The 24409-nt window shown below is 37.3% G+C and overlaps 1 protein-coding gene across 10 annotated transcripts in view; it reads right to left on the bottom strand.

Annotated features, from left to right (window-relative positions):
• Nucleotides 1-24409, bottom strand: part of LOC145681100 (uncharacterized) — a 1004875-nt gene that overhangs the window by 534588 nt on the left and 445878 nt on the right. For all 10 annotated transcript variants that reach the window (XM_081752504.1, XM_081752499.1, XM_081752503.1 and 7 more), the window contains one exon: nt 8003-8075. In XM_081752504.1, coding sequence (XP_081608630.1) covers nt 8003-8075 — 73 coding nt within the window. The remainder of the gene's footprint in view (nt 1-8002; nt 8076-24409) is intronic.

Raw genomic sequence — 24409 nt, forward strand, 5'->3', positions numbered from 1 at the left:
GAATATGCGAACAAAGAAGGCAACAAATAAAACATAAATTGAAATAAACAAACTGTAGTGTACAGCTGTCATAGCGGGGCACTACAACCACAGAGGTCTTTTTTTGTTAATCTTGAACACAGTTGGTCTTGGTATTCAAGAAACTAATTCTAAAGAAAGAAGACACATATAATGAAAGAATGATATGTTTCCCCAAACCTTTAAGAAATTTGTTTCTTTCTTTCTTATTTCTCCCTCAACTGGTGAAAAATAACTGAAGGAATTTCAGAAGATGACCACAGAGGTCTTTTTTGTTAATCTTGAACACAGTTGGTCTTGGTATTCAAGAAACTAATTCTAAAGAAAGAAGACACATATAATGAAAGAATGGGATGTTTCCCCAAACCTTTAAGAAACTTGTTTCTTCCTTTCTTATTTCTCCCTCAACTGGTGAAAAATAACTGAAGGAACTTCAGAAGATGACCACAGAGGTCTTTTTTGTTAATCTTGAACACAGTTGGTCTTGGTATTCAAGAAACTAATTCTAAAGAAAGAAGACACATATAATGAAAGAATGGGATGTCGTAAGGTGAGGTAACCATAAGGGGAAGGAGGAAAACAAAGGATAAAAAAATAGCTGTATTGGAATTTGTGCTCAAAAAGGGGGAGGAAGAAACAATAGGAAAGGTTAGAATTCGTAACATAGGCTCCTTGTAAGTGTTACGTAATTTCATCATTCTGTCATTAAAAGAAAAGAAGAAACTGTCACTTAAAAGTGACATATAGGTGTGTGAGAATAGTCTAACCGTAGGAAGTCAGACAGACATGTCAAATAACTTTTAGAAACATGGGAAATGTCGATAATACATTATTGTTAAAAGCACAGCTAGATGTTAGTTAAGAGTCAAAAGAGGGAGAGAATTCTTTGAGGGCATGTAAAGAAAGGAACATAGATAGCTGTATTGTAATTTTGGGTGGTCCAAAAGGATTGCAGGGCGAACTTTAATGTCGTTTTTTGAGTAAAAGACCTTGTTTAAATTGGGCTGAGAATTGCACCCTATGGAAAAATAGCACTCATTATTCTGAAGGACAGAGATTTTAAGAATCAGATAGTTAAATGTTACATGTCACTTTGTAAAAATTATTGTATTGCCACATACTGTTGGACTATTGACATAGGATTGCAGGGGAATTGTGCTCTCCTTTTGAGTAAAGGACCACTTTTTTTAATTGGCGTGCGACTTGTTACGCATTTCTTAAGGACCTTGCCACATAGAGGGAGAGAAAGAGATTTTTAGAAACAGCTTGGAAATGTTACATGTCACTTTGTAAAAGTTATTGCAACGGAAAGCGAAACATTTTTGTGTGGTTCAGATGGTTGGGGGCGAACTGCAACGTCATGTTACTTGCGACCCCCTGTATGTGTAACCCTTTTTAGAAAAGAAAGAATGGAAATAGTAAAAAAAAAAAAAAAGATCTTTTGACTTGTTAGAGAGATAAATGTGACATTTAACATGTAGATGTCACTTGTGAAAGTTATTTGAGAAAATGTATGTGACATTTATTGTTGACGGCGGAAACAACCTCATGTTACTTGCGACCCCCTGTATGTGTAACCCTTTTAGAAAAAAAAGATCTTTTGACTTGTTAGACAGATAAATGTTCCATTTACCATGGTACCTACCCTGATAGTATGAAAAAAGAAAGAAAAACCTTTTTTGGAAAAGATTTTTGTTAACTTTAAAGAATAGCTATTGTACTTGTTTTTGTGAAAAACGGAAGGGTGAAAAAAACAGTTGTGTTTGTATGTCCATGAAAGCGCACAGGTTAAGGTATATAAGGAAGTTTGAAATGAGACCAAATTATATAGTGTGCTTTTGGCGTTGTGGAAACTTGGCTTGTGTATTTTCGTGTGAGTGTGTTGTTTGGAGAATAATTTTGGAATTACTGGAAGGAAAGGTGAGTTAAAATTTACCATTTATATAAATAAATATGATAAAAAATATTGAACTTGGATTTTAAAATGTATTTACATGAATTAAAATGACTTGTGTTTGCTTTTATTTATTGGACAAATGTAGGATATAACCGCTGTTATGAGCGAAAAAGACATTGAGATTTGTTTGTGACGATTTTAAGATTAAAATACGCGTGCCATGTATTTCCTGGATAGTTTTATGAGGGTTGAAAAAATGCTTTAGCTACAATTTGAAACACCGAGAAGCGAATAGGGGACAAACAGGTTACCTAACATTGGAAACAAGTATGGAACGCAACAGATAGGATCAACGAGAGAGAGAGGGAAGAAAAAAAGAAAAACGTTTGCTTGACTGTAGGCTACAGTATGAGCAGGGTAGAAGGGGGGCGGGGTAGGGTATATTTCTGCTGGTAGTTTCATGGAAAGAAAGGGAGCGAGAGGCGGGGAAAAGAATGTATTTTTGTATTGGTGTGTGTGTGTGTGTGTGTGTGTGTGTATGTGGGTGTGTGTGTGTGTGTGTGAGAGAGAGAGAGAGAGAGAGAGAGAGAGAGAATGCTCGAAGCACGCATAAATGCGTTGGTGTGTGTGAGAGGTGAGGAAAAAAGCGTGAATGAGCATTCTCTCTCTCTCTCTCTCTCTCTCACACACACACACACACACACACACACACCAATACAAAAATACATTCTTTTTCCCCGCCTCTCGCTCCCTTTCTTTCCATGAAACTACCAACAGAAATATACCCTACCCCGCCCCCCTTCTACCCTGCTCATACTGTAGCCTACAGTCAAGCAAACTTTTTTCTTTTTTTCTTCCCTCTCTCTCTCTCGTTGATCCTATCTGTTGCGTTCCATACTTGTTTCCAATGTTAGGTAACCTGTTTGTTCCCTATTCGCTTCTCGGTGTTTCAAATTGTAGCTAAAGCATTTTTTTCAACCCTCATAAAACTATCCAGGAAATACATGGCACGCGTATTTTAATCTTAAAATCGTCACAAACAAATCTCAATGTCTTTTTCGCTCATAACAACGGTTACATCCTACATTTGTCCAATAAATAAAAGCAAACACAAGTCATTTTAATTCATGTAAATACATTTTAAAATCCAAGTTCAATATTTTTTATCATATTTATTTATATAAATGGTAAATTTTAACTCACCTTTCCTTCCACTAATTCCAAAATTATTCTCCAAACAACACACTCACACGAAAATACACAAGCCAAGTTTCCACAACGCCAAAAGCACACTATATAATTTGGTCTCATTTCAAACTTCCTTATATACCTTAACCTGCGCTTTCATGGACATACAAACACAACTGTTTTTTTTCACCCGTCCGTTTTTCACAAAAACAAGTACAATAGCTATTCTTTAAAGTTAACAAGAATCTTTTCCAAAAAAGGTTTTTCTTTCTTTTTTCATACTATCAGGGTAGGTACCATGGTAAATGGAACATTTATCTGTCTAACAAGTCAAAAGATCTTTTTTTTTTTCTAAAAGGGTTACACATACAGGGGGTCGCAAGTAACATGAGGTTGTTTCCGCCGTCAACAATAAATGTCACATATATTTTCTCAAATAACTTACACAAGTGACATCTACATGTTAAATGTCACATTTATCTCTCTAACAAGTCAAAAGATCTTTTTTTTTTACTATTTCCATTCTTTCTTTTCTAAAAAGGGTTACACATACAGGGGGTCGCAAGTAACATGACGTTGCAGTTCGCCCCAACCATCTGAACCACACAAAAATGTTTCGCTTTCCATTGCAATAACTTTTACAAAGTGACATGTAACATTTCCAAGCTGTTTCTAAAAATCTCTTTCTCTCCCTCTATGTGGCAAGGTCCTTAAGAAATGCGTAACAAGTCGCACGCCAATTAAAAAAAGTGGTCCTTTACTCAAAAGGAGAGCACAATTCCCCTGCAATCCTATGTCAATAGTCCAACAGTATGTGGCAATACAATAATTTTTACAAAGTGACATGTAACATTTAACTATCTGATTCTTAAAATCTCTGTCCTTCAGAATAATGAGTGCTATTTTTCCATAGGGTGCAATTCTCAGCCCAATTTAAACAAGGTCTTTTACTCAAAAAACGACATTAAAGTTCGCCCTGCAATCCTTTTGGACCACCCAAAATTACAATACAGCTATCTATGTTCCTTTCTTTACATGCCCTCAAAGAATTCTCTCCCTCTTTTGACTCTTAACTAACATCTAGCTGTGCTTTTAACAATAATGTATTATCGACATTTCCCATGTTTCTAAAAGTTATTTGACATGTCTGTCTGACTTCCTACGGTTAGACTATTCTCACACACCTATATGTCACTTTTAAGTGACAGTTTCTTCTTTTCTTTTAATGACAGAATGATGAAATTACGTAACACTTACAAGGAGCCTATGTTACGAATTCTAACCTTTCCTATTGTTTCTTCCTCCCCCTTTTTGAGCACAAATTCCAATACAGCTATTTTTTTATCCTTTGTTTTCCTCCTTCCCCTTATGGTTACCTCACCTTACGACATCCCATTCTTTCATTATATGTGTCTTCTTTCTTTAGAATTAGTTTCTTGAATACCAAGACCAACTGTGTTCAAGATTAACAAAAAAGACCTCTGTGGTCATCTTCTGAAGTTCCTTCAGTTATTTTTCACCAGTTGAGGGAGAAATAAGAAAGGAAGAAACAAGTTTCTTAAAGGTTTGGGGAAACATCCCATTCTTTCATTATATGTGTCTTCTTTCTTTAGAATTAGTTTCTTGAATACCAAGACCAACTGTGTTCAAGATTAACAAAAAAGACCTCTGTGGTCATCTTCTGAAATTCCTTCAGTTATTTTTCACCAGTTGAGGGAGAAATAAGAAAGAAAGAAACAAGTTTCTTAAAGGTTTGGGGAAACATATCATTCTTTCATTATATGTGTCTTCTTTCTTTAGAATTAGTTTCTTGAATACCAAGACCAACTGTGTTCAAGATTAACAAAAAAGACCTCTGTGGTCATCTTCTGAAGTTCCTTCAGTTATTTTTCACCAGTTGAGGGAGAAATAAGAAAGGAAGAAACAAGTTTCTTAAAGGTTTGGGGAAAAACGGTAAGTAATCAGCATAAATTGTATAAATCAACATAAATTGTATTAAAATATATGATAAAACATATCAGAGGAAATTTACACCCATTTTCGTGAGAAATTTGCACTGTTGATCAATTCTTGTGAGAATGAAGGAAATTTGTACCAGTTTTCGTGAGAATTTTGCACTATACACTAATTCTCGTAAAAAATAAAGGAAATTTGTACCAATTTTCGTAAGAAATAAGGCGAAATTATACCAATTCTCGTGAGAAATTTACACTTTTCTCCAATTCTCGTGAGAATGTACACCTATACTACTTGCTTCCAATGTTCCAAGAACTTTGCCATTATTGTTTCATGTTCAATGACGTCCCAAAGAGGAAATGCACTTATTTGAATATGACCCATTTCACGGTTTTACAGAAGCTGTATGTTAAAAGGTATTAATTATGAATATAAGTTAATGTGGACGACTTGTTGCAATGAAAATCTTGGAGATGATGAATAAACGCTGAAAAAATCCGCGGACACAATATTGTCCACCACAAACTCACGGCGTAGAAATAAATGAGAGATCCGTTTCACAAGAGAGAAGCATCTATCACCGATCCATAGCCGTCCGCGGTGAGGGTCAAAGAGGATAACTGCCCCCTTAGTTTTTTAAAGGGTGTTGACTTCTTAGAAATGCATGTCAAGATCTGTACTAATTTGCTTTCCCATACTATAGTACTTACAAGGGAATATTCGAATTTTGTGAATTCAATTGCTGGAAATTATTGTTAGCACTGGATTCAACACCAAAAGAAGCAGAAAAAGAGGGCTTTTATTGGCAAACCGTATACGGGTGGGAGATAATGAGGGCAAAGTTCGAGAATATAACGTAGAAAATGTCTAGAAATATCATGTTAATTTTGAAACGAAAAAAAAAAAAATGAAGTTAAATCTTAAGTTTTACGTCCGACGGTTATGTGGCTCGGCTAAAGGACACGGTGATTATGAGAAATAAATGAAATGGTGGAATGAGATAAATGGGAGGAAACGGGAGAACCCCGAGAAAGCCCACACACACGGTGTTTGTCTACCGCAAATAATTTTGAAACGAGCAGAGAGATTGAGGTCAAATATTGGATTTGAAGAATGCATGTAGAGCGTCACTGAATAAGCGTAATGTGAGCAGTGTTTTAACTGCCAATTTCATGTAACTGATTGTGAGAAGAGTCATCAGTGTTACAACTAGCACATTTTCTTTATAGGGGTCATTAATATACCAAAACCCTAAATAGGACAGGTGTTTTTGTGCAAGGTACCAAGCCAGTATTCATCCAGTGGAATTACTTCTCATTCCGTTACACGTTCCAAACATTCTTCTTAATCTTCTGGGATTCGATTCTCTTTCTTTCTACCCTTCGTGCACCTTTCTACGACGTGCACTTTTCTACCTTTCTACGAGGTGCTCGTGTACCGTACTACAGGGTCTCTAGTTCTTCATTCAAGTCACCTTTACGACAGTATTGATACATTGCCATAGCTTGGAACACCTCCCGTTACAGAGGTCTCAAACTGCACTGACCACTATTCGTTTCAATGGACGGTGTGCGTCAAAAGGCTATATGTCATATAACACCTTTCCCGTATGTTCTTCTTGCACTAAGACCAACATGGCGGCTTTTCAGATGTCCCCCAAGATTTGTATTACTCCTATTCAGTGAAGCTTTACATGTATTCCTTATGTCCAATATTTGACCTCAACCCCTTTACTCGTTTCACAATTAACATGGCATTTCTAGGCATTTTCTATGTTCTATCTTCGCACTTCGCCCTCATTAATCTCCCACCCCATATACAGTCTGCCACTAAACACACTTTTTCCATGTTTCTTTTGGTGCTGAATCCAGTACTAGCAACCATTTTCAGCAACTGAATTCACCAAATCGGAATGGTCCCTTGTTGGTATATGTATATTTAATACTATAGTACTGTAGTTTATTTACTATAGTTAATAAGGATATATATATATATATATATATATATATATATATATATATATATATATATATATATATATTCGCGACTGAGCTTGTGTGTCGGACCCCGTTGCTATTGGATTTTCCCCTTCGAAAAAAAAAAAAAAAACTGCAGAACTCACTACACTGAGCTCTTGTGCCTTCTGAAGTTCAGTTACATAATTTAATACTGACAAATGCTCATACAATTAACTATGTTTGTTGTATCTTTATGTTTAAAGGTGGAAAAAATAAATTCATTTTTGGTAGTTTATTCTCCAAGGTAGCTAGACCTTATACATTTTCACGCAATTGTGAGAACTGATAAACAGAACATTACTTGAATGCACAACGTGTTCAACGTATCCAGTACCAGACCTAATACAATTTCCCAAACATTATGTCATCTTTGTTTGTATTTCCAGCAGTTGTAGTAGCTACTCCTTTCAACCTTTCCAGATAACTTACATCCAGGATTTTCACAACATATGCTTCACGTTTTAAAATCTTGTATATGACAAATTAAATGAGCTTGAGATCGGGTGACTGGTACCAAATCCAAAGGTCTCTTTCTTTGATGATTGGTTGGTTGAGTTAATACTCCGTTGTAATACCGAGGCTGTATGAGACGGGACCTATTGTTTAAACTGAGACCAGAACCAGTCAGATTTGCATCCGAGCCAAGTTCCCCACCAGAGTCCAATCCAGGATGATCACTTGCACAGAAAGCACGCGCATTCATCATTTGGTCATGAAAGGAAATTCTTTGAATGCAGTGTGAGAAACATACCAAGAACAATTTTTGGATAACGAAAGGAAATAATACTGCTGTTAATATGAGACTTAATAATCACTTCGTGTGTATGAAACTGTCGTTTCATTATATTCAACATACTTTCCCCGATGGCAACTTATTTCATGCAAAAAAGAAAACAAATAGTACAAGTTAAGAATAAACACTTACTGTTGCTGTTTATCTCTTATTGATACTCGTGGCCTCACTTGCGGACTCTCACTCTCTCGGGATTCCACTTCATCTATTGAAAACAGAACAAATCAAAATTAACATAATGAAAAAATTAAAAGACACAATTAGGCACTTACAATTAGTACAAAGAGACTGAGTATTATACACAGCGCCCAGTTTCTCTCACCCAAGTACTCTATCCACAACCATGTTCGTTCTGTCACTTTTTTACCCACCACCTTCAAATATCGATATGTTACCTAAGACGTACTTGGAAGATAAAAAATAGTCTCCATCAGCACTGATGACCTTCTGCCAACGTTCTGGAAGGCCATGAATTCCATCGCAGTAGAACTTGGTGGGCCATGAAGCGAAGAATGTATCAAGTGCGTTTTGCACCTTTACTAGGGATTTGAACTGGCGTCCTCTAAGGTGAGTGTCCAAGGAATGGAACAGGTGATAATTGGACGGTCCAATATCTCGGGAGTATCGCGGATGAAATAATATTTCCCATCCAAGACGTGGAATGTGTCCTGGGTCATCCTAGCCATGTGGGGCTTAGCGTTGTCCTGTAACAGGAGGACCCCTTTGCTATTCAGAAGTGCTGGCTCCAGAATTTTGAGTTTTTCTTGAACACGGCTCAACTGTTGACAGTACACAGTTGCATAGTTGCTCTAACCAGCTAATAACAGTTCTCGATGCACGATGTCGCGAACAGTCCACCAAACACGCAGGAAGACCTTCTCCTGGTGCAGTGCTGGTTTCGGCTGTTTTGGAAACTGTGCATGGGATGCTAACCAATTATGACGGCGTCGTGGAGCTTCGTACAGGACCCATTTCTCATCACATAGGTCAACAGACTGTCCAGAAATGGCTCCTTCCTCAGACGAGACAGCAAAGGAACACAGATGTTTACTCGCGTTGCCTTCTGGTCCAGAGTCAAATCATGTGGGACCCATCGACCCAACTTGTAGTGCATCCCAAGTTGATGGAGGTATTGGCGAATGGTTTTTTCACTCACACTGAATTGTAGTCCCACTTCCTCACATGTCTGGCCACTGTTTGCCTCAATTGCTGCCTGAAGATCTTCATTTTGTACATGTGTTGGTCTTCTGGCACGTGGTGCGTTGCCGAGTATTTCGTCACCGTCCTTAAACTTATTAAACCACCGCTGCATTGTCCACGTAGTCACGACACCCTCAACAAAGGCCTGACTTAACTTCAGCCCCGTCGCAGCGGCGTTTGACTCCAGTTTGAACTCGTATAGCATTCACGCCCTTATGACGCTCTGTGGAGGTTCCATGTTCACTCTGTCCTTACGCAAGTTCTGATGGGTACCTGAACTGTTACAACCAGGTAGTATGTTGAATGTACCCACAGCAACAACTGACCTTCGCTTTATATTCATTCGCATTCAACTCACGTTGTGGGGCCAATTGAACACATACCTCCAGAAAAAGCGACAGAACTTCCTTGGTTACCATTATACCTAGGTACTTGTCGCGACGTTTAATCACGTTTATCACATATTTATTGTTCTCTTTTTTTCAAGTTAAGATCCACCCCTCCCTCACTTGCACGAAAAGGATTTTAAAAGTTGAATCAAGAATTTCTAGGTGAAGAAATTCGTCATGGAAGTAGACTTGATGTTATATTTGCAACCATTGCCAAAAATATGAGGATGTACACCATTAAATCTGGCACGTATGCTGTAGTTCATGATCTTTCGCATGTATTAAATTTATCCTTGCGCTTTTGACTAAACCTAGGTGATTAATAAGTGGAGATGATAGGAAGCATTCCTTGAACAAAAATCTACCCAATATAAAATAAAATTCTAAGCAACACAAATCAGAACAGAAAACAAACAAAAATATTAAGCTCGATTGAGGGAATCCTTGCAATCGTGCTTTCGAGGGATTTTTGTAGTAGTGAAGAAATATTTACAATTTCCATTTAAAGGAGATGAATAAGGGACGGAAGGGAGTAAAATGTTGAATCTATTGATTTAAACCTAGTGTCTAGATTGTCTGCCAAACATACACGAGTATCAGTTTCTGTAATCAATATTTCATACTTAAATATAGAAACAAACAGAAAAACTATTCTCTTGAGGTTTGAACCGTCGCGCTACGACTAGAAAGGCTCAAAGTATGGTACAAAGTAGGGATCTTTTTCAACGGAGGCCCCATTGAATAAAGTGGAAGGCTACTAAGTTCCAAAACATTTTAACATCGGAACGAATTCCATTCCTTTTTTTTTCTTTTATTGTATTTCTTTCAGAATGATAGAATACTTGCAAGATTTTCATATTCATAATAGTCATAACTGAAACAACATAATAGTAATAAAGTAACGTTTGTTAAGGTTTTCCTTTAATCTATTTAGAAGTGGAGTACGGTTAATAGTTCTTGTATACTTGTTCCTCTCACACCTTCCCTGTTGTTGCAAAGTAGACAGATCTACTCTGAACTCTGTGAGCAGAGAAGGAGAGGGGTAGACATGTTAATCTTACTACTATGAATGAAATAGGAAGAGGTTGTCGTTATCAAACCAACCGATGGCAAAGTATTGTAGCTGAGCACTTGAACTATTTAGCACGTTAAAAATATTTTCTCTCTTGAGAACATACTAAACATATTCACAAGTTTGACTACGAAGTGAAGGATGATTTATTTAAATAATTAATGAATAATATAAGTTTAGGTGTGTAAAATACGAGTACTTCGGAACAATAGCCTACGTATGAACCAAAAGAGTACCATTCTAAGCCACGAAAGTAAAAAATAGCATATGAGGGTCACTACGAAATTTTGAGATACGCATTGTTGTGGCACAGTATTTGAATTCCAACAATTGCGTTTCGGAAGTGGTATCCAGAGCGAAGAAGCGAAGCAACTTTCAACTCGCCTCGCTTATCGGCGTGGCCGTATCGCCTTCACTTGTTTGTTGATGTGAGCAGTATTCGGCTGTCTAGAATGGAGCTCGAAAGAGAACATTTTTCGGGCAATGATCCTTTACGATTTCAAAAGTGGTTTGAACGAGACACAAAGCCTTGACCGTTTGCAGGGGGCATTTGGGGACCTTGCTCCTTCCCGTGCTACAATCTTTCGGTGGTTTGGTGAATTCAGAAGAGGCCGGACATCGCTTAAAGTTGAAGAGAGAGCTGGACGTCCGGCAACAGCTGTGTCAGGTGAAAACATTGCAGCTGTTGAACAAATGATTCGAGAAAATCCTCGAACAACTTTCGAGGACATTGAATCTACAGTGAACATTGGATCGCCAGCAGTAACAAAAATTTTTCATGATCATTTTCGGCTCAGGAAGGCTTCGTCTCGTTGGGTGCCTCACACTTTGACTGAACAGCAGAAGCGCATGCGTGTGGAATTGGTGTGCAGAAATGCTTGCAAGATTTGATGGAGGCAATTCTCGACGCGTCTCTGACATTGTTACTGGTGATGAGACTTTGATCTATCAATTTGATCCTGAAAATAAACGCCAGTCTACAGTTTGGATCTTTCCAGACGAAAATCCACCCACGAAAGAGAAGCGACCGCGAAGTGTGGGGAAGAAGATGGTCGCAACTTTCTTCTCCAAATCTGGCCATGTTGCAACGGTTCCACTTGAAGAACAAAGGACTGTTACTGCTCAGTGGAACACCACTGTTTGCCTAACAAAAGTGTTCCAGAAGCTTCGGGAACGGCGTCCAAGAACTGGATTGCGTGGGATCCTGCTTCATCATGACAACGCGTCCGCACACAAGGCGAACATCACAATTCAGTTTTTAGAATGTACAGAGGTCAAACTTATGACTCATCCGTCGTATAGCCCTGACCTGGCCCCGTGTGATTTTTTTCTGTTCCCCAGGATCAAAGATCGTATGCGTGGGAAGAGATTTTACAGCCCTGAAGAAGCTGTAGTGGCTTACGAGAATGAACTTTCAACACTTGAAGAAAAAGACTGGCAACACTGCTTCCAAAAGTGGTTTTCGAGGATGCAAAAGTGTATACAGTGTAATGGTGAACACTTTGAGAAAATGTAAGTGTTAATTTGATTTTAAGTATGTAAGTTATTTCACATATCAAAACTTTCTTAGTGACCCTCGTAGTTTAGAAATTCTCTCTTGTACACTTCGTGGGATTTTTTCTCGTATGTTGTGCACCTAGTTAAATAAAACCCTTCTACTGTATTTAATAATTACACTTACATCTAATACTCTCACTGAAGAACGTGAAAACTCGAAATTAAATGTTTTAAAAACATGAAACTCTGGAAATAGGAATAATACAGTTGTGAATAATTTTCATTCTGATTGCATCAAACTTCTTTCTGAAGGCTGTCGTCTTCGAGAAGTATAAGGGGTTAGATTAATGATCACAAAGCCTGCACCTCGCTGGTTCAAATCCTGCTCATAATATGTATATTTCGTATTTTCTTTTTACCATTCATTCCTCATCGTCACTAATGAGTAGAACCAGGTGCGAATTACTGGGATGGGGGGATAAGGAGGATTTCCCCCATCATCACGTTTTGATCTCTCTCAAACAAACAAATTGAAGCATCTCTATCGTGGATGCTTGTCCTTCTGCCCCCCTCCAACAACATGTTTACTGATAAAGTTTGAGTATATTATCAAATTTCACTGCTCTTTATACATAATTTTACTCTCCTAGCTGTATCCCAAAATTAAGAGTAAACTGTTCACTAATGGCCTCTTGTAATTTTATACTCAGAGATGTCGCATCCCTGTTTTCACTGCCGCCCAAATGAACTATTTATTCTGCCCATAGTTGTCACTTGCAATCGTATGCACATAGAATTGAGTTCGTCTTCGTCAGAGGTAAATTCGAGTGACAACGTTATACTACTTACATATAACAAACTCATGTATGGATTTGAAAAAGTCATACGGTACGTTGTACATATGGAATTTAAGATACACTTCTATGATGTACTCAAACACGTTCGGAAAGATTACAAGTAAATGGGTATGTCAGACAACATAAATGTTTACAGTTAAGTTAGTTATTGTTAATAAGTGCATATATTGATGTAATAAATTTCTTCTTTATCAGAATTAGCAGCAGACAACCATATTTGTGTGTGTACTTGGGGGTGGGATACGCTGTTATTGTCTCATGTTGAGTTACTGCACTCTCTGATCTCTGTGTTCTGTTGGACCTCATTTTCTCTCTTAAATCAAACATTAATAGTGCAGTGAGTAAAACTATGGGACGAAAAACTCAAACATATAAAATTAAAATAAAAATCTGATCAAAGCAAATCACTTTTACAGTGTTACAGTTTCGGCAATGTAGCATTGCCTTTATCAGATACATTATCTTAAGGAAGTTAACTACTGTCTCTTAGATATTTCCTTCCTTCTGTCTTTCTAACAGTTCATCCTCCTTTTCAGACTCGGAGATACCTCCGAGCCTGAAATCATATAAAAATGCAAAGTGACTAAGTAACTAACTTGCGTGATTTTTATGAGTGTCGTTCAGAGTTGGATTCCTGGTGCAGGTTACTTGTCTCGATTACAAACCTTAGTAGTGGTTTGAATTCCACTCTAAACAGTGGATCTTTTCTCGTGTTCTCAAAGAGAAATTAAATCAATAAAAAAAATCCCTACTTCTCTATTAAAATAGCTTAGTTCTAGTGAAGAAGCACGATGGTTCAGCAGTAGAGCGCTCATCTCTGGTCCTAGGAGTCCTTGACTCGATCCAAAACAATGAATTTGTAGTGAACATCGTCCCAGTAGGTTTTCTCAGAGATCTCCTGTTTCCCCTTAGATTCTCTTTTCACCAATTATTATTTCATACTAATTCACTTTCGTTATTCATCCGGCACCTTTAGCCTAAAGAGTGTGATCGTGGGACGTTATTACTGATTCTAATCTACTCAATTTCCTAGTTTTAATATTACATTGTTTACACTGTTTACGACCGCCATTACTAATTATTTTCTGCGTACCCTAAATGGTCTTAGGAGAATCCCAGAAATACACACACTCCAAGTTGAGAATAGCTGTAACAGACGATTTAGCACATATTTTTCACCACTATTAACATACACATTGATGATTTTAGGTTTTTCCCCGGTGTGACTTACAATACACAGAGGGTGGAAGTAGTATTGCGAAACTACTGATAATATCCACATTGAGCATAATTGAGGGAAACTTCGTCTGGGGAGGACTCCCCTTGGTTACCCCTTGAAATCGTTCCTTCATATACTGCAAAGATTTGAGTACGCTATAATTAAGGAATCATCAACTGCATTCTCAGATCTTTAGGCTGTAAGAAAATCCTTGGAACTGTCTACTAACCTTGAGTTTATACTATAGAGTGATTCTTTTAGAACTCACGGATTTCATTTGGGTCTAGAATTTCTATCTGAGGTCCGATTTTCATGTGGTTTGTGGCAAATGATGAAGTAAGGATGAGAGGTTTATGAGGCTATGCTTACTGGTTTAAATTCATCCGGGGTAATATCAGCCACGCCTCAAGAAAAACAAGTTTTGGATTGTTGAAGCGAAATTGCAAAATACAAATTAAGTGTTAGCGGTAACACCAAAAATTCCATGTTGAATAGCTACAGCCGATTTCTTGCGTCAAACAACAGATTTCTTGGGCGACCCAAGGAGTCGATAAACGACATTTTCCACAAAAGCTACCTACAGGGTCCGATGATTCCCTGTCTCACTCAGAAGCGATCCTATTTCTTCCAATTTATTCACTAGCGACTACGGGTATATTATGTTACTATCTGGGGCAGAACGTGAGGCAAATTGGTTTCTAAATGACCTTCGTCAAGCAACAACAGATTCCGTTTACCAAAAAACTTTTGACGATAAACTCATGTTGCTCCAAAGAGTACACTATTCTCACTATGTTCTGATTATACTCACAGTAGCACAGAATTGTACAGCGCAATTCCCAATACAACGGTCCAGTTTCCATGTACGAAGAAAACTCAAATCTTCACACCGCACCGCACGTGATTCCAATTGTAAGGTACACTGGCGAATATTTGCGGTTCTTCTTGAGGCGTGGCTGATATTACCCTGGATGAATTTAAACCAGTAAATATGGTCCCATAAATCTCTCATCATTCCTTGATCATTTGCCACAAACCGCATGAAAATAGAACTTCTCTTAGAAATTCTAGACCCAAATGAAATCCGTTAGTTTAAAAAAAAAAATCACCCTGTATTAGCATCATACAACAGTGTTAAATTCATTTATTATTTTAATAACGTTTTATAGATAACAGTGTACTTCCTAAATTTCCGTATTCAGGTAGGATTACCAGATAATCTTTTACATGTACAAATTCTTTTTTCGGGTCTAGAAAAAGCCCAGGCAGGTTTCGGAAAATAAAGAAACGTCCTTTTTCTTTTGGTGAAAGGGTTACACAGAACTGCTAAACTTATTAAAAAACAATGAAGAAACAAAAAGAATTGTTCAGTTTTATGCCCCGTATTCTCAAGCAGTGGTTCTCAACCTTTTTTGACTGACGACACTTTACTGAACATCCAGAAGATCCTGACATATTTGATTGATAGTTTTAACTATAAATGTTATAATTATCTATTATAATGGTGAAACCAATTAGTTTCTATAATAACTCTATATAGCACTGAACATCATTGCCACTGCTGGAGATGTTGATTGGTATGCTGTCTGTCTCGATTGTAACTAATTATTATTAAGTTGTTCATGATTTTTATATTCTAAAATTTCCCGACATACCTTAGGGGAATGCGCAGGGGTGTAGCCAAGGGGGGGCCCATCGGGGCCGGGCCCCCCCAAATGGTTTCCTGGCCCCCCCAAATGACCAGCTTTTAAAACATCATAGTAAAATTATCTCATTTCATTCATTTAAAGGTAACAAAGTTTATTGATAATTAATGATTTATGGTAAAATAGTATGGAGAAATATTGTTTTTTTCCATACCGATCGAAAAATAGTATAGTATCTCTTCCTTATACCGATCGAAAAATAGGATTTTTTAATTTTTTTTGTGACAGCAGATTACACAATTTACTGCGATTTATATTTGACAGTTTGAAGACAAACGTTTTAACAAGGTACTACAAATACAGCCATAAAACAGAGGTATTAAACTGATTTGTAACTACAGTATATTTTTATATGCTTCAACAAGTGTTTTAAAAGACATAGAGGATGGAAAATTTGGTGAGAAACAATGTTTTTATTCAATTTGGATTTCATTCGCTTTCTCTCTTATTTCTACTCAGTGTAATAAAATAATTATGTTTTTTTTTAGTCACGGATAATAAATAAATATTTTTGTCAGGAAACCGTAAAGAAGTTAAGTGAAATTTCAAAGAAAATCAATCGTGTGTAGATAGGTTCTGTATACAAGGTCTTAAATTTAAATATAAAGGTAACCAAGAAAAGTTTTGTTGCTTTTTCACCCACCACCTTCGAACATTGATATGTCACCTAACCTGGAAGATCAAAAATAGTCCCCATCAGCATCGACGACCTTCTGAAAACGTTCTGGAAGGCCATGGAATCCATCGCGGTAGAACTTGGTGGGCCATGAAACGAAGAAAGTATCACGTGCATTTTGGACTTTTACTAGGGATTTGAACTGGCGTCCTCTAAGGTGATTGTTCAAAGAATGAAACAGGTGATAATCGGACGGTGCAATACCCGGGGAATATAGTGATTGCAATATTGTTTCCCATCCAAGGCGAAAATGCTGCCCTGAGTCATCTTAGCCACGTGGGACTTAACGTTGTCCCGTAAACGAGGACCCATTTGCAATTCAGAAGCGATGGCTCCAGAGTTTTGAGTTTTTTGTTGAGCACAGCTCAACTGCTGACACTACACAGTTGCATTGATACTCTGACCAGCTGGTAGCAGTTCCCGATGCACGATGCACCAAACACACAGAAGGACCTTATTCTGGTACAGCGCTGGTTTCGGCTGTTTTGAAATCGGTTCATGGGATGCTAACCAATGATAACGGCGCCGTGGAGTTTCGTATAGGACACTCTTTTTATCACATGTCAACGACTCCGAAATCACAGAAATTGCTCCGAAATAGTAAATAAACACAGGCGACTGCCGCGTTGCCTTCTGGCCCGGAGTCAAAATATGTGAGACCCATTGACCCAACTTGTAGTGCTTCACAAGTTTATGGATGTGCTGCCGAACGGTTTCTTCACACACTGAATTGTAGTCCCAGTTCCTCTTTGTATATGTGTTGGTCTTCTGGCACGTGGTGTTTTTGGGTGTTTCGTCATCGTCCTTAAACTTGTTAAACCATCGCTGCAATGTCCGCGTCGTCACGACACCCTCACCAAAGGCCTGGCATATCTTCTGTCCCGCTACAGCGGCGTTTGACCTCCATTTGAACTCGTTTAGCGTACATGCTCTTATGACGCTCTGTGGATGTCCGATGTTCCCTCTGTCTTTACGCAGTTCACGGTGTGTCTGAATTGCCACAACCAGGTAGTATGTTGGATATACCCACACCAACAACTGACGTTCGCCTTATCTCCACTCGCATTCAACTCACGGTGTGAGGTCCAATTGAACACAGACCTCCACGAAAAGGGACAGAACTTTCTTGGTCACCTTTATAGTTATTCACAAAAGTATAGCGTTTGGTCAAGGGCAGTAGTTCTTGATTAAGCATAATTAAAACTATATTGAGTATAATTTATTATTACTAGGAATGCAATGGATATATCCGATTGCAATGAAATGAGCTGAGCGAGCTTAAACTACGTAATCAGGAAGCGTTTTTCGGTGATTATTCCTCGATGGTACATCGGATTTTTGATTTCGACCTATGTTGTCATTCAGCACGACATACTCTATCAGCGTGCTAAGTTTGGTTGAGATCGGCCAAACGGTCTAGGAGGAGTTCGCGGACAACCAAACGGCTAACCCGAGTATAAGAGCTTCGCATCGCTCAGCTCAATGATTATTATTATTATTATTATTATTATTATTATTATTATTATTATTATTAATATTAATAATAATAATAAGAAGAAGAAGAAGAAGAATCTAAAATAGTGTTTTTAGTTTTCCAGAAGAAAACCAAAATTTTCCTTTCTTTCAGGCCTCAAAAACACTAGCAGCAACACTTTTTTTTGGCTTTGTACATTGTAGCTGGCCCCCCTCAAAATCGATGGGCCCCCCCTACACAAACCTGCTGGCTACACCCCTGGGAATGCGTGACACGCCAGTGTGGCGACACATCGGTTGAGAACCACTGGGCTAAAGATATGGTGTAAGAAAATTGAATACTATGGGGAAAGCGGAAAAACAGACATGATATCTACCACAAACACTGACCTAGGTGACTTGTTATATGTAGATTTATACCCCTAATATAAAATCCGTACTAAGTGTCAAAAATGGAAAAGTTCGGTTTAAGGTAAAAATATGGCCTACAAGTACAATATACATTTTTACATTGTGTGTACAATGTAAAAATGTATGTGCCTAACACTACTTAGTGAAAAACTGACTATTTTGTATTCACTATGGAAGTAGTTTAAATAATCCCCAGAAGAATGCGTGTGATCCATCAGTTCTGGAGTAACATCTGGGTTGTTTACTCAAAATTTTCATTTTGGCACTAAGCACGGATTTTATATTCAGTCTACATATTATGTTGTATTATACATAATTATTAATATTAATCTTGTTGCAACGCTCAGTTTCCAAGGAAATACAACCCGAAGGAAGTTTAATATTTCTGTAATCTTTATCGTAGAAAAATGGTTGTATACATTATAGATCATTTACAGATCTTTGAGTGATTGTCTTCAAGTCATTTTGTGGAATCCAAAACTTTTTTTTTCTTTTTTTTACGTGTTTATTAACTGTCTAGGCTTTGTTTACGAAAACCACAGAAAGCAATAGGAATTATAGTGAAAAGCTTTGTGTATGTGGTAAAGTGTTTGTTAAAGAAAAAAAAAATATCTTTATAAACACACTTTTGCCTTACAAAAAATAGTGTTTATTCAATTTGCAAAGGTTAAACATGACAGAAATAATATATAAATTGTCGAAGTGCCAAGTTGATATAGTATATATATATAAAAAAAAAAAAAGTAGACCTGAATGTTGGGAAAACCCCTTTTAAGTCCTGTCTACCAGACGTAGGATCTCGCTTAATAAAGAATGCTACTTTTTCGTTTGTTTTGCTTACAGCAACAATGGAGACTTGTTTTTCTCTTAATCAAATGACTCAAAAAAAATCTCTGTGATTGACGTAAAGCTAAGTTAACACTAATGCCGTTATTATGACTAGCAGTTTTTCAGTGTTGCACTCACATGTGAGACAGATCTTTCCGTTAGAAAAAGAACTTAACCGGGTCGTAACCTTCATTAAGTAGTGCAGGGCTGTTCATAATTGCTTTATCATATATTTTTATTCGCTGCATTTTACCTAAGTGAAACACACAATCATTTTTAATGAAAAAGCGATATATATATATATATATATATCTTTAGCAGCGAACAAAACAATGCACGGTGTTACTAACAAGAAAATGAATCAGCTGAAAGTTAAATTCCTTTAATCAACTTCCTTTCCAATATTTGTTATGCTGGACATGGTCTGAATACTCAGCTTAGTAATATTATCTCCCCACTCCTTTCTTTGTGAGTCAGTTGTAATACCATATATATTATAACATACCTAATGTCAATCTTTTAAACAAACAATGAAACATTGTAATTAAAGGATGATGTGGATTTAATACACTTTTTTTTTTTTTTTTTACTATGGTGGCTATTGTTCATGGAAATAGAAGAGGGACGGAAAAGGAAGCGGATATTACATGAATAATATAGCCAGGTATACAAAAATGAAATGAAATTTTGAGTTTTACGTCCCACGGTTATGCCGGTTAGGCTAAAGGAGACGGTGATAATGAGTAATGAATGAAATGGTGGAATGAAGAAAGTGGGAGGAAACGGGAGAACCCCGAGAAAACCCACGCACACGGTGTTTGTCCACCACAAAGTTCACTTGGCGGGAGCAGGGTTTGAACCCGAGACCCCTAGCACCAGAGGTGAACGCTCTACCACTGAGCCACCGCGGCCCTGCCAGGTATACAAATCTGGGCTGTGATCGATTAGAGCGAAGTAGCAGAAAGTTTTGCTAACATGATACATAAAGCTACAGACAGTGGATCAAATTAAAATATAGCTGTATGAGTTTGGATCCCCCCAAAACGCCAGATATACAGCTATGCGATTTCTTTCTCGCACTTACAAAGAGATGATGAAAATCGACTCCTTAAATTTTACCAAAATTACTAGGGTCTGGGAGTTCAAAGGTAGTTTGAAATTTCTATGAAACTATCGGTCTGGATTTGTAATGCACAACATCTATAGAGCCTAAATATTTCTAAGTGTGTGCACCACGCTTTATACCAAAGTTGGAAAATGGAACTTCACGTAAAGAAATTCTAACCGCGTATGTAAGTTTACCTTAATCAGAATATAGCGTACAAAATGAAAAATGGCAAAGCAACTGGTCGGGATGAAATACCCGTGGAAGTATGGAAATGACTCCACGAAGAGGAAATAGATCTATTGTTAAATTTTATGCAAGCAGTATTTCCCAAAGAATAAAGATGTAGTATAATAATAATAATTTTTGACAGGAAGGTGGCATTCAAGATTGCAATAATTAGATAAATTGTGACTAGCATCAATTACCCGCTACACTTGGTTAAATTAAGAAAAAAATAGTTATATGTTCCGTTAGTCAGTCACTTTCTACTATTACTAAAGCGCTCTTTGATATCGGTCATTTTCTGTTTTTTATATATCCTCCTCTCACCACGTTGCGGGGCACGGCATCGGAAGTGTCATTGTTCATCTGAGCGACCCCGACACTGATATTGGTCACTTCAATCATTATATATATATATATATATATATATATATATATATATATATATATATATATATATATATATATATATATATATATATATATACAGTATATATTTATATAAATTCCGATTCCTCTATTCCAACCTGCGGGAATGAATTTGGATTTAAACAGCATCGGAAGTGTTACTGTTCATCTCAGCGTCGCAAAACACTAATATCGGTCATTTTCTATCATTTTTAAATGCCCCCCCCCCCCATCCTTTAAATTACACTGTCAGAGTGATATGACAAAAACCATCTCAGGTTTGAATTTCATCGAGGTTGAAAATTTGAGAGAGATCGGTCGGTCGGTTCAAGAGATATGAAGTTTTATTTTATTACTTTTTTTATAATCCCCTTCTCCCCTAAGCTCTACCGTCAAAGTGAAATGATGAAAATACTTTCAGCCCTGAAACTCATAAATGTTGAAAATTTAATCAAGATCGGTCAGGTGGTTCAATAGTCCCAAACACAGTCACTTTCAATTTTATAATACAGATTAAGCTAATTCTCATACAATGATTTAGGAAAGACGACTTTGCGGCGAGGAGACATCAATAGGAGAGGAACAATTCGGACTCATGCAAGGTCATGATACAGCAGATGCGGTTTTTGCAATTAGACAAATGATGAGGAAAATACCAAGAAAAGAAGAAAGATAAAAAGGGATAAAAGGTAATGGCAACGCTATTCTCACGTCAGAGCAGGGCCTAAAATTCAACGAAATCACAGCTCCACACTGGTAGAAATTTTATATAGTATAGAAAAACTAGTTTAGTCAGCATTTGTTTAGGCATATAATCAGTGTTCTGTCCAGTACATCATTCCCTGCGACCAAAAATATATTTATTATTATTATTTAGGAAAATTTTGGCATCCAGAGCAAACAAAATTAAAGGCACATTAGGATACATATTTAACTTTATTGTATTAAACCATAAAATACAGGAAAAAAACCGGTAAGAAAAATAGTCACACTGGAAGAAAAAAGTCACTTTTTCTTACATAAGAATTTCACTGTCATTTTTCCGTGATCATCACGCTGTCTGTCTGTTTTCTGCTGAGGTAAATACACCGTTATACCAGGGCTGTTCCTTTGACTTCCTACCAACTTCAAAACGCCTTCCCTTTCTGGCTAGTCGTTTCATAACAGCAGGGGTTGGGCTAAGATCTTCCAACGGACCCATATTTATATTAACGTGAAGGTAATTTTTCACAGTAGTGGGAGCTAAAGACAGTCTGTTATCTGTTTTCAATATGTTGTAGTCACTCATAAGTTTTTCAACATCGGAAGAAGATGGTTTCGAAGCAACAACTCGTGCTAGACTTGTTGACAGAGCATGTCCATTTCCACAGATTTTCATGAAGACTTTTAGCGTCCAGACCTTTCAACCTACTGCACGATGATGCCTCTCTATATTGCATTGCGAACTGCAGAAGATCTGTATCAAGACAAATAACTTTGTGGCATTCTCTTAGGGCATCATCAGCTACATACTCTTGCAAAACGCGCAAAGGCTCCAAAGCAACAATACTGTCTTCATACAGCAAACGCTGACTAACAAAGTTAATTATGGAATCCAGGACTTCGTAGCGTACTATAGTAAAATCTCTTTTCTCACTGACATATTTGTTATGGGATTTATTGCGACGTGTGTTACGATGAAGTTGAATACCATGTAATGAGTACTGTATTTCTCCGTTGACGTTCTCTTGCAAACGTTCGTTTAAAAAATGTTTTTTCCACCCGCCTAACAGATGTTTCTCTTTCATACTCTCCAATTGTGCTATAGTTCTATTTTTATTTGTTATTATGTCCAAAAGAAACATTTCATCACTTTCGAACTTCTGCTGGCAGTTCTTGAAAACATATAGATCATCTGTCACAAGACACAAAAGATGAAGGCGATCTACTTCTATCCATTTACGCAGATGACCATTGGCTTCATTACATACATGGCTTTCCGTTTACAAGTAAAGGCAGCTTGGATACCAATTTTTTAGGAGAGTAGTGAGCATACTGAATGAAAATTTTGTCCACCTGACGTCAAAATATTCTGGGTAGTGCAAAACTTCTAAATTATTTTCTGAAGCTACCATCGTTAAACCTTTCGTTCGCTGCCCTGAAGAGTGATGGAAAGCACACAGTCCAGATGCTGCTTGTATGAGAAATGAAACTTCTTGGACATTCTTGGTGACATCTTTCCATGCTAAATTAATACGATGGGCAGCACACCAAAGTTTCAACAGAGGTAACATTTCACCTGAAGCAACTCTTTCATCAGTTAACAATTTCCACATTCCTTTGTGTTCTCCTGTATTCATATTTTCACTATCAGTAACTATCGAAGTCACTCTGGGAAACATTACTCTTTCTACTGATTTTCGTAACGTTGTGCTTCGGCTAAATTTTTGGCGGTTATTGATATAGGTTATCTCTGGTAGTACATATTTCTATAACGAGTTGTAAGAATCGTGTAATTTTTATCTACAAAACAACATATTTCATTATATCGGAAAAGTGTAATGTCCTATTGAAACAGATAAACGTGCAGTTAGTTGCATATTTTAAAACTATATGAATGCAACCGAAAACGTGTGAAAACTAAATAGAGTTAAAAAGTTTCTTCACCTCAAAATTGGCAATGGTTTTCCCTGCTATGTAGGAGACACCTATACGTATTAACTCTGGCTTGATGTCATATACTGGCAGTTATATGGAATTGAGTATCCCATTGCATAATGAATGTATTGAATCAGTAAGATTTAGTTTGACACACTAAACGCGTTTAAATGCATAATCCGAGAAAAGTAAGGTATTCACATTAATACCACTCCACACTTTAAGAATTATAGTTCCACACTCCTTTTCTACAGTTCCACAAAGTGTGGAGTACTCCACTCAATTTTAGGCCCTGCGTCAGAGGGTTGTGTCTCAACACTACAAGAATTTCGTAGCTAATAAAAGAATGTGAAGGCAATGAAGTGTTGCGACTGATAACGATTATGTGTTTGTTATTCAATCAAATGCAGCAATGCCGTAAAACAGAGGTGAAGCGTCATAATGTGTTTTGGGAAACGAACAACGTAATGAAGTGACATGTGAACGCAATGCACAAGAATGTTGTCAGGGTCTTCGCGACGACCTTTTCGTCAGAATTAAGGAACCATTCTGCACGAAGCACTACAACACAAGAGAAGGCATATGACATATAGCGGTTCCTGCATGATATCGATAAAGACTGATGTGGTGACGGTGTACGACATCTTCCACACGTGTGACAAAAGATGATAGAGGTGGTAAGCGATTACATTAAAGAAATGTTACAAATGTTGTTCTATGCATAAAGCCAGGTACGAAATAAAATAATGCTGCCATTTCTTTTTATATAACCCTTGTATATATAGTGTTTATCGACCTGGAGAAAGCTTACGACCGAGATCTGGAGATGCATGAAA

Source organism: Thermobia domestica, chromosome 3, assembly GCF_964235325.1.
Source record: "Thermobia domestica chromosome 3, izTheDome1.hap1.1, whole genome shotgun sequence".
NCBI classification, from domain to species: domain Eukaryota; kingdom Metazoa; phylum Arthropoda; class Insecta; order Zygentoma; family Lepismatidae; genus Thermobia; species Thermobia domestica.